At 37.6% G+C, this 11,363-nt stretch overlaps 1 protein-coding gene across 1 annotated transcript; it reads right to left on the bottom strand.

The window, feature by feature from the left end:
• Window positions 1-2,790: 2,790 nt before the first annotated feature.
• LOC145212380 (uncharacterized) lies at window positions 2,791-10,455 on the bottom strand. Its single transcript, XM_080080482.1, has 9 exons — window positions 9,719-10,455; window positions 8,674-8,869; window positions 8,025-8,198; window positions 5,767-5,893; window positions 5,347-5,516; window positions 5,003-5,212; window positions 4,441-4,570; window positions 4,246-4,345; window positions 2,791-3,869 (listed from the first exon to the last, which is right to left on the bottom strand). Exons 1-9 carry the CDS (start codon window positions 9,860-9,862, stop codon window positions 3,738-3,740), a joined length of 1,383 nt encoding a protein of 460 aa, XP_079936608.1. The 5' UTR covers window positions 9,863-10,455; the 3' UTR covers window positions 2,791-3,737.
• Window positions 10,456-11,363: the final 908 nt, after the last annotated feature.

Raw genomic sequence — 11,363 nt, 5'->3', positions numbered from 1 at the left:
TCAGTCGATACGTTTTGGGTTTTTTTACCAATAAAGAAACTTGATTAGTTTGCCTTTATCGACTGCCAATCTAGTTTAAACCGGTTTGACCTGGTTCAAAATCGATAGTGACAACCGGTTTTGCAAGATGTCTTTACACATTAGGCTAAAACGACACATGGGCTAAAAAACGAAGTAAAATACAATATTGGAAAACAAATTGCGAATGATCAACACCTTGTTGTCTCAGCTGTTTGTATTTGCAAGTTGGTCATTTATATCAAGCACCAAGTATGTGAAAAAACAACGGTTTGAATTTCGAGTAAAACCACAAACTAAAAGCAATATTGAAGGCAAACAGCATCAGTACGTCAAAGTGCTTCGTTTATTGAACAAGTGGTCACTTCAAAAGTGCGTTAGGAAAAGCTCCCCAGCCTTTAAGGACCAAATCAATAGGTGGGCCTATTTATGGTGACTGCCGTTCCCAGGCACGGACTTCTGACAACAACCATGAGAAAGTTTATTTTGTCGACAATGTCACAAAGATTATGTGCACCGTTCCATTCAAGCAGCAAATCGAAGACGCATTCGGCAAACTGGTCTTTACCAAATCATGTACTTTGCACTAAAGCCACAAACTGGCTAAACTAGGTGATTATGGAATCAGAATTTGGCCGTTTATCATTCGATGACCTTCGATTCTCGTTAAACTTTTGGCCTCCCATCTGGTGTGTTGTGATAGTGAAAGACGACTGGAAGGCTGCCCTGAGGCTAGTTAGTTAGCTGTGACGCAAAAATTAGTATTCTGACGCAACAAGCGTGCTGTTTTAGCTCATTACTACTATTTTGGAAACCGTTGTGGTGTTTATAGTCTTCAAAGCTCAAACCTAAAACCCAGGCCTGGTCATCACGAAACAACTTTTATCCATTTAATATTGTCGTGCTGTTTTGTTGTAGATGAAATTGCGTGCTTATATATGTAGTAAAACATGTGTTTTATACCCAAGAACATACTGGAAAAGCAATAGAATAACATTGTTTTATCTGTCGGGGTTTTAGGTTTCCACTAAACAGCCTGAGCAGAAAAAGGAATTTTAAGCAAATTCTGGGCAAAACAAATAAACGATCCGAAAATTTATTTCTGAGAAAACATATTTTGAACACAGTCCGCGCATATGAAGACATTGTTTTTATATTTGTTAATTTGATCTACTTCTGGAAAGACGTCATTTAAGCAAGAATCAATGAGAAGCATAACACCCTGTCAGTCATACCCGAATCAATGTGGAAAGGCGTCATCTTGATGTTATACCTTGACTTTGATGCCACTTTGAAAATTACACCAGTGCGACAATTTAAGCCCACAACAATATCCTGTGACCGTTTACGTTCGAATTTTTGGGCGTGTCGATTTCCATTGAAGAAAAGTGCCTCGACATCCACTAATCCATAATAACGCTATCCGACTGACAACCTACAAAGCATTTAGCTGCGGGCTGTCTTGGTCTTTTCGAAAAGATGTTGTCGAAATGTTCGCTTCATAAGACGCAGAAAACCACTGATAAACGTGATTTGCCGTGAGCTGTTGCAATCTTTGATAACACGCGTGATTAGATAACAAGTTATTATGCTGGATGTCAAAAGCCTGTTTGACCTTCTGTTGCTCCTTACCCGTTTCTGGCCTCACAAGGTCGTAAGTGAAGCGGAAAAAAACCTGTATGACCCCGAAACCTGGCACGGATTGTGTGAACCAGGGGGTTTTGGAAACGCATGATTTACTTTACAGCGTATGTCAATGTTATTCGAACAAAGACTTGCGGGTTGTTAGAGGTTGGTGTGTAAAGGTGCAATTTTGCACAACACTAATTGGTCAAATGAAAAATAAAACAGTTTTGTAAACACATGGAAAACCTTGTTTTATCTTTAATACGCGGAACAAAAATTGCCTACTTAATTGAAACTCGTAGTTTATGGGCATAGTATTGATCAGAATGGATTAATGTTTTTGGAATGTACCCCGAATGTTCGCGTTATAGTTTGTTCTTTAGCAATTGTAGGTCAAAGGGCTGTCTCATTCGCAAACGCTTTTGAAAGCACGAACTTAGAAGACCATCAGTGAAGATCAAAAAGAAAATTGTACAGCTAATGTCTCATTAATGTCATCAACACTATACAGGCACCAGGTAATTGTATTTCATCTCTTCGATTGTTAATGCGATGAGCCGGTGTTGAACACGGACTGTAATACAATTATGTAAAATTTAACAGCGTTCAATCAAAATAGTGATGGAATTATTTGATTTTTAGGGTTGCAATGGGTTGCAGTCAAACAAGGCCATTTACTCACGTGATAAAATGTGTTTTCTGGCGGACGACACGATTTTACACGATTAAGTGGACATAGAGCAAATAACGCCGAACAAACGTTGTCACCGAGGGCCACATTGTGTCGTCATGACACGCAGCCGTCCTGTCGGTTCCAGGCAGCACTGGGTTTGTATGAGCTCCACTCGATTGGGTAAATATTTGGAAAAGACATTTTACACAGAACCGCTTTTATGAGCTACAGTCAAATTATACAACAGCACTGTGTTACGGCCGAAAAACGACTCAGTTACGTAAGTTTGCGATTTGTGGTCAAACATAGGATCCTGTGGACAAAAAATGAAGCGTCAGTTACGTCATCATAATCTAGAATCCAGTGCACACAAGCACAACAGAATCAAGGTATAAGATTTTTTTGCAGAATATACATAAAAAGTTTTGGCATATTTGGAAAACTGCTACTGTATAAACAATGATTTCGACACATGCTACATTTTTACTTTATTATACGGTACGAAACCAAGGTTATACGAGTTGCGTTGGTTTCCAAGGTAAATATCTGATTATGCTTTGTCGTAGTCACACGGTTGGTGTATGTCAGCATGAAATTAAAAAACCATCAAAACAAACCACGTATTGTTCATATCTTGCACATGAAAAACGCCACGTACGCTGCATGACCTGCGATACTTTAATCTGTCTGTGACAAATGTCACTGTAATTTATACTGTCTTTTCATCCTGTGGTTTATTAAATATAATTTATTTTGTCGTTAGGTAGCGCTACAGAGTAATTCGCATAATCATTGTGCATTATGAGTTTATTGTGGGAAAAGAATTTGCACATACTAATATGCATTCATTAAAATATGCTTTTATAGGTCACTGAAAAAAGTATTTTGAGTTTGTTTTAAATTTTTAAGCGAAAGTCAGACGAAACAGTTTAATTTTAAATTGCTTCGCAACAACTTTTGAATTAAAGCGGAACGTTTCCATGTTAATTCTGCATATGTTCAGTAAAGAACCACTTCACAGTGATTTAAAACACAGGCTATCTAAGAAAAAATAGTTTAAAAATCAACAAAATGGAACTTTTCTATGCGCTTCTAGACCGTACAAACTATGCAAGTGCAAACAGATAATAGAAACAACGGAAAAACGTTTGGAAAAAAACTTTTTTGGCAATGAAACATACACTGAACAACAATACGATATACGAAGACAGTTTTTTAGGTACATATAGGTAGCAAAAAAACAGCTTAATTTGACTAAATACTCGTAACTTACTACAATTCCCACAAATTTAATAAGACTTTCGGCCTGGAATGAAAGATTGACAACAAGAAAAACAACACAGCCAAATCGTGTTTTGATTACCTGTGGTATATTTTCACCACAGTTTTTTCCAAAGGTAACGTCTATATGAATTTGAAATCAGTATCGAAAATGAGAAATTGTATGAGACACCGGCTTTCGGTGGTTGACGGTTTCTGACGTAAAATCTGGGTGGATGACAAAGTGACTCTTAAACGGTGAGCGGACTGACTGGAAGAAGCTGACCTTGCACTGTAAAACATATAGAGACTCAAAATGTATAACACACATCCATACGCTTTTTAGTGTAACATGCAGTGTGTTTGTTTATGAGACCCAAACAAATAATTCAACTCGTTGGCCCCGGGTTTAAGCTTTTAAAATCAAGGTATTGGGATCACGAGTCACCAGAGACGCAAAATGAGCGGTGGATACAACAGTCGCGTATAGACCTAACACCAAACTGATGTATTTTGTGTGTTATTCTGAGGTTAGTAGTGAAGATCCTGTTTGTTGCAACCCACAGGGCATGAACAAAATTAAATCAACTTTGAAACTAAGGGTATATGTTTCAAAAGACCTGTTGTAACTTGATAAGAGTTGTAGCTTAAGTGTATTTCTTTCTTACTTGATAATCTTCAGCGCCCGATGATTTTCGTGCTTGGTAACTGTGCATTGGAACTATGACGTATTTCTTGTCACTTTTGGACACCGGGTATGATGTGGATCTAAGTGCGAGAAAAAAAACGCACTGTTAACTACCTTCCTAACCGTTCCTTCAACAAACACAAAGTGTAAAATAAACAATATCTCAGGCCTTTACCTCATCTTATCCATGTAAACGTTCAAGTTCCGCTCCTCTTTTGGCGAGGGATCAATCCTTGCGTCTTGCCCCTTGAGTCTGTACATTCGTTGGTCTCGCAATGGATGTTGGGTGGATGATGAAACCAAACCTATATTACCCATACAACAAGACATTGGTACAAAGTTTTACGGTAATAACACGACCAGATAAAATTGCAATTCATTTTTAGGTAATAAAATTCTTCTTATAAGGTAATGGTTTTTCTTTTCTACATTTTTAGGTAATAATTGCCAAATCATACAAAGATCATTTAAAATTGGGTCTTTTATCATCTTGGTAATAGGCAATAAATCCTCCCCGGTTGAGGACCACTGTTCTAAGGTATAACAACCAGTTTTGAGGGCATGATAAGCCTGTTTGCACTAAATGTTTTTAATGTTTTAGGTTCCGAATATTGAGAAGACTTTAAGCGTTACAAACGTGTGCAAACAAAATCCCAAGGGTTAAATGGAACTTTAAAACACCGACACAATAAGATACGTAAACAATTCAAATGACCAGGAAAAACAAATTAAACTACCTGCCATCTTTTTCACAGGCGCCGAAGACACATTCCGCTTTTTCTTGGTTCCGTATCCGTTACTTCCGGCCTGTGTTACGTTATGCGGAGCTGGGTAACTTGCTGGAGGAACGCTTCTGGCCCTAGCAAATTGGTGGGTGTCTGGGGTTTCTGGCGTATCGTTCGGCCGCGGGGTTACTTGCTTTAGCATGTTAAAGACAACTTGTTTTTCTAAAACGTAAAACTTGAGTTGAAATCATCTTTTTAGAAAATTATCGGCATGGAACAATTGTTAGGACTTTTGTCAAAATAATATTTTTTATCCTTTACTTTATGAATAGGTTTTTTAATTCAGTCGCATTAACCGTAGTTGCTTGCGTGCTGTGCCCAGTCCTCTAGTCGTGAAGTCATGTCGTTAGTTTCCATGTTAGGGGGTTTCGTGTGTTGGGGATAATGGGTGTAACCGTTTGTACCGGGTGGTGCTGATAGTATCCGCTTTTTGGTCGGTGCTTTTCTTGCCTGTTTTTGAGGATCACTGTAAAAAAGCCATATTAGGGTCATAGAACAGTTTTGCTCTTGAACTGCAGCCCATATGAAAACCAGTACGGGAAATTTAGGTAAAAACTTTAAAATAGTAAACGTTAAATTAGGAAAACAACAAGCTAAGAAAATATACTTAAAATTACAAAGACGAGAAACGCAAAAAATAGTAAACTTAAAATTAGGAAGACAACAAGCGAAAGGGTTGTTTTTACACGGAGCCAACTGGTCTTTCTCGCGCTTACCAAACCCAATGAGGTTTTTGGGTGTCTTTAACTTCAGTAATTTTCGAGTCTTGCCACGTCTGTCGTTGGTTGATTGGGGTCGTTAGTCGGGTTTTCCCCTTTATTTCCTGATCAATTCGTACCGATCCTGCAAGTAAATACAGATTGACTAATTTATATTCCGTAGGGTACCGACACAACAACTAGGTTCGGGGCGGGTTAAAAAACAGACCTGACGCTACATTTAGGAAATTATAATTTTATCAACTTTAGACCTATTTTGGGCCTTTTTTCCTAAAATAAGGTTTGGTCTATGGATATTGGGTTGTACTTTGTCCCCTTAGTGCTCGCCTTCAACTATGTAGAATAAGTAGTAACAAATCAAAACACATTTAAACCACAAAAACATATGGACGGTTTGTAGATTACATAAAAGAAGTACCTATACGTTTAAATGGCTGAAGCTTTTTCGGGGCCATTCTCTTAGCGGCTTCGCGCAAATTTGGTGAAATTTTGGGCATTCCAATCCACGTTTTCCATTTTACCATATCCGGATTGTCTCTAGGTTTCATTCTTACTGTTTCTATATTTTCGATTAGATCTTAACTGCTAAGTAAGCAACGAAAATATTAACAAATATTTCTTGAGCTACACTGTTAGCCGTTTATTTTTTGCTGGGCTATATTATTTGATCGCTTTCTTTAAACTTAATTATAGCATTTCTATCAAGTTAACAGCTCTCCTTTTGAGTCCAATGCTGTGTACTCTAAAATCTTACAAATCGACAGTAATCCACCACTTTCCAATGATACAATGTAATGTGATGTTGGAATGTATTTTTTTGTATTTTTCTAATAATAGTATAAGCTGTTCCAGTTCTTCGCGGACTACTGGGAACATATTTCCACTCGAAAGTTTCTCGTTCTGTTCTACTGCACTCTTTCTTATTCAACAATAGACAAAATTGGCTTGGCTAACAAACAGACACGATCAGCACAACTTTATTCCAACTTGATTTAGCTATTAACTCCGCTTAGCTTTTTGCAACCAACAGACATCACTTGCTTGTCAGACTGACTGTGGGCCAATCTGTTCCTTGTCGTCGATGCCTTTTGGTTTCAGAGGTTAAATTACAGATTAGGCGATCGTGTGTTTTGTACCGCCGACGGGACACGAGGCAGTACAATAAGGCAAGTAGATGCTGGGCGTTCCGAAAGGACACCTTGAAGGTGAGATATCAATGGAGACGATAAGCGTAAACCATTTACCAGGTCGATAAAAACTAACCCTGCCCTTTAACCTATGCATACCTGACTGTTGTCGAAGGTGTAAGAATTACGATATAAGTTGTGTCAGTAGTACATGTGTAAGATTATCAACAGGTCTGTAAGGTATATCGCACGTTTTCTAGTTGTTTCAAACATAGTGCAGTCGACTAATTGAATGTAAAAAAATGAAGTAGCCCAGGCTTATTTGTCCAGCCGATGCTGAGGTCGTAAAAAAGGTGCCAGTGTTTTTTTAATGTTTTTATCACTGTGGAAGGCAAAACTTATACAAGCGTCGAAAGGATGCAAGTTAGCTGTGTTCAGTGCGGAATAAACCTACGATTTTAGACCGCACCTTAAACGAAGTTAAACGCATAGCAGCTGCATTGTTATTATCGTCCAGTTAGCAAAAGGGTTGCCAAACTATAGCCCGCGTGCCGGATCCGCCCTCGACGCTGTTTTTTTTTGGTTTACCAAATCGTATGAATAACTTTTTAACATTCACAAATTTGAAAGATCTCCTGCAACCTCATCTAGAATTATTTTTTCTTAGGGCCGAATGCAGAAACCTCGATTATCGACTGAGCCTCGATGGGCGTTATCCGTGACTAGAGATAATCCCCGTTTCTGCATTCGACGCTTAGAAAAATTAATTCTAGATGAGGTTGCAGGAGATCTTTAAAATTTGTGAATGTAAAAAAGTTAGTCTCACGAGAAGAAACACAAGGCCTTGTTAACTATGCCGCCCTCACGCGTCATTAATAAACTTATGTGAAAAACAGTTTGGTGCCACCTGATCTAGCATAGGCCTATTGTTTCTTCTGAGGGTGAGTTTAGCAAAAATCACAAAATCGGAATCAAATTTAGGCTCAATCAGCGAACAAAGTAATAATTGTAGGCTGGTTTTTGCTTAGCACAGTCACCCTACAGTGAGATTTGACCCGAACCCAATCAAATTGTTTTCACGTCAGCGTTTATCGCAATGCAATGAAATCAGTAATTTCCTGAACTTACTGTCCCGTTTTGATTCTCCTTGCAAGTGAGCTGGTGGTGATACTTCAGCTTTAACCGCCGTAGAAGGTTTTACAGCGTAGCCGTAACCCGTCACGCACACAGGAGTGGCAGCAGGTGTACGATTAATCGGGTAGTATGTCGAATATTGAGCCCTCTGTCGCAAAGGAGTGGGACCTAAAAAATGGCATTTTGGTAAATAATTATCATATTCTATGAAATCACCCTTTGATTTTATCAAATTACATCTCGATTTTTTCATTTAATGTGATAACATGTTAGTTACAATTTTTGTTTTTATTACCTTTGTCCCACAAATTGTCAGCCCTACCCTCAAAAGCAAAGCTGTATGACGAATTTACTCTACGGATAATATGATTTGACCAATTTACCCCGACTGGTCGTTGTATGGGAACTATTTATAATCTAATTTGCATTGTTGCGTTTTTTTTCTGTTTTCTACTTTCCAATTTTGTCTCGACACCCATATGCCACGGGCTGTGATTTCATTTCAAGCGGCAGCACGCTTTAGTAAATCACGTCCCTACATGCATTACAACCGATGCGTACCTTAGTGTGCATGTAAGAAATAGCTTTTTGTTTTCTATGAATTTAAAATTTGTCAAACTTGAGAAGAGCAGTTAAAACCTACTTCTTGGTCTGTAAACAGTTCGACCCAAATCTTCAACACCACTAGGTGGTCTGAAGAGGGGAGGTTGTCTAAACTCCGTTGTGCTGTTGTTGTCAGCTGGATTGTAAATTTCGTGCAAGTAGTTTCGAACAGCTTGTCTTACTCGCTTTTGTAACTCAGCATTGTGATCTGGTACTTGTCTTGGTTCTAAAAAGTCCTAAATAAAATTTACAATGATGCTAAATGTTAAAAAAGGACTTTGGTCAAAAGTTGCAGGAGTAGAATTTTTAAAAGAATCTGGCTCGGATTTACTATTGCACACATAAATTTATACTACCCTGTCGATATACTTGCCTAAACACTTACTGCAGTCACAAAATACATAGGTTAAAACATTTTGCACCCAAAACAGTTTATTTTGCACATGCTTCTCTTCTGCTCTTTTAAACATATTACCATGATCTATATATAAAATGCATATGAAACAAATGCTGGAGCCAAAATCTGGCTGTCTAGTTTAGTTCTTATTTCAACAATATGTGCCAGCTAGCAGAACAGATTGATTTTCCAGTGTTGTAAGAAGGATGTTTCAAGGATGGAAGATGACCCATAAACAATATTTCAAAACATGTGGTGACATTTTTAGCATGACCAGTTTACTGTTATGTGCTTCATACAATATTCTGGTCTCGTGTGCCATGTAAAAGTTGTTTATTGTCAACATGGGATGACCACATCACCATAACAACCAGTCAGGACAGAAGATTTAGTTTCAAATCCCAGACACATTTTACAAGCTTTAAATCTGAGTAAATGGGTTATATGTTGATACTATCAACAGCTTCTGTTGGTTGTAGCTGCATTTGCTGTAATATGATCTAAGGTGCCTTTAGTCTCAAAGTAGTGTTACAGGTAACATAAACTATGTGCACAGTGCACTTTAAAAAAACACTCTCCGTTATTTCTGGCATTTTTTGTCAGGTTTAAATGGTAACCTCATTACTACATTCATTTACAAACCTTTTCAACCCCACAAAATACGAATGTCTGATAAAAACTTACTAACCTTGGATGGGTGTGGTCGATTTTTTCTGTGCACCGATGTTGGTTGGGATCTTGTGCAAACAGGCGAGCTGCGTTGCTTGTAATCATCATAATAAACTGACACACCTGTTCTTTTATTTTCAGGGACAAATTTGTCAATTCTCATTTTGTTGAAAATAGCAAGCTTTTGTTATCCAACAAAACACAAATATTACAGAGAGGCTGAAAAAGCTAAACAATTACTAGTTTTAATGACTTGTTGCAATAAAGAATTGTATTTAATAATCATCAAACAATTTTTGCCATTCAAATGCAACTGTATCTTTCTTCCTTTTAAAAACTGTTAAAAACAAATAAAAGTTCCAAGTTATGACTTTACTATTAACACTATGCTCCCTTTGATCAAAGAAGTTTAATAAAAATGTTGACAGAAACAAATCAACATGCCCAGTCACCTCTTTGCACTGGAATCATTCAATTACAGTAGCCCCTTGAACGAACACTTCAGAAGGCAAATAGTAGAAAGCAGGCATGTTTACACAGGACCATTACACAAAACAGTTGTGCGCCAAATCCTATTGTGTCTAAAATCATTTCTGCCGACATAAAAGAACTAAAACATGACTGGATGAATTGAATCTGGCTGGTGCTTTATTCTCTTTTGGTGGCCCTCGTGTGTTGGATAAACATGAGTACAAAACATTGCAGAGCAAATGAGGGCCATGCTGTTACTAACTGTAATTGATACCGGATATTCTGAAAATAGATTTTATTGGAAAAAATGTATGTTTCCATGTAGACTGTTTCCTGTACAGCATTTAAAAACTTTTGACAAATAACTAACTAACTGTTTTGGTATTTTATACCTAAAACAAATAGTCATAATTTGTCTGTTGTTATTCTTTCTTTCAGCTATTTGCAAGCTTTGTCTGGGTTGGAGATTGTTCAATGCCGTAACAAAAGCCATCTTAACCTTGACACTGTCCTGTTTTTATTAAGACAAAAGGTGTGTGAATCCCAAAATAGCCACACAATTTCACTTGAAAAGTATACTTCAAATACACTTGACACAATTGGCCGCCGAAGGGCACGCTTTTCATGTCATTGTTCTAATCCCACAAGAGTCAGCTTCATGTTGCATTACTGTTTCTCTCCACTTAAAATTCATTAAAGACAGAAGTCCTCAACAAACATCCGGAAAAGTCAAGTCTACTTACAGGGATTTAAGATAATTATGAGCAATGATATTTTTATTGTAAAACCAAAAAAACGCAGGGTTATCTTTCAAAGTAGTTGCTGTTGATTGATTGTGAGCTGTCGCTAGAAGTGCTTACATTTTAGTCATTATACTAACATTAGGCTAGACATGGCCCTAAAACTTTTTGTAATAAAGTCCTTGTGAAAAGAGGGATTAAAGGTTGTTGAAATGCTGCTTTATAAAGTGACATGCTGACATTTCCTTGTTTGGTTTGTTAGGCCCTGGGTGGAAGTAAGTGGATTATCTGACAGCTGTGAATGGGTTATTCACTAAATAATGGCAAGGCATACAAGTTTTTCAGAGCATAAACAGAGTGTAATAAAGATGTGTTTAAAAATCCAACTTTACAAACATAGCAATATGATAAAGCTTGAACCACAGTAAAGGGCTATTGTTCCACAATCTAAAC

This window comes from Phallusia mammillata, chromosome 2, assembly GCF_965637545.1.
Source record: "Phallusia mammillata chromosome 2, kaPhaMamm4.hap1.1, whole genome shotgun sequence".
Lineage (NCBI taxonomy): Eukaryota > Metazoa > Chordata > Ascidiacea > Phlebobranchia > Ascidiidae > Phallusia > Phallusia mammillata.
Note: the sequence above shows the minus strand (reverse complement) of the source record. Positions and strands in the feature narration are given on the sequence as shown.

Excerpts from the sequence above, each read along its gene's own strand:
- LOC145212380 (XM_080080482.1), bottom strand. The coding sequence starts at position 9,862 with ATGAGAATTGACAAATTTGTCCCTGAAAATAAAAGAACAGGTGTGTCA. Across the intron at positions 8,199-8,673 it reads AACTGTTTACAGACCAAGAA|GTCCCACTCCTTTGCGACAG; the intron begins GTAGGTTTTAAC and ends GCCATTTTTTAG. Across the intron at positions 5,517-5,766 it reads CAAAAACCTCATTGGGTTTG|TGATCCTCAAAAACAGGCAA; the intron begins GTAAGCGCGAGA and ends GCTTTTTTACAG.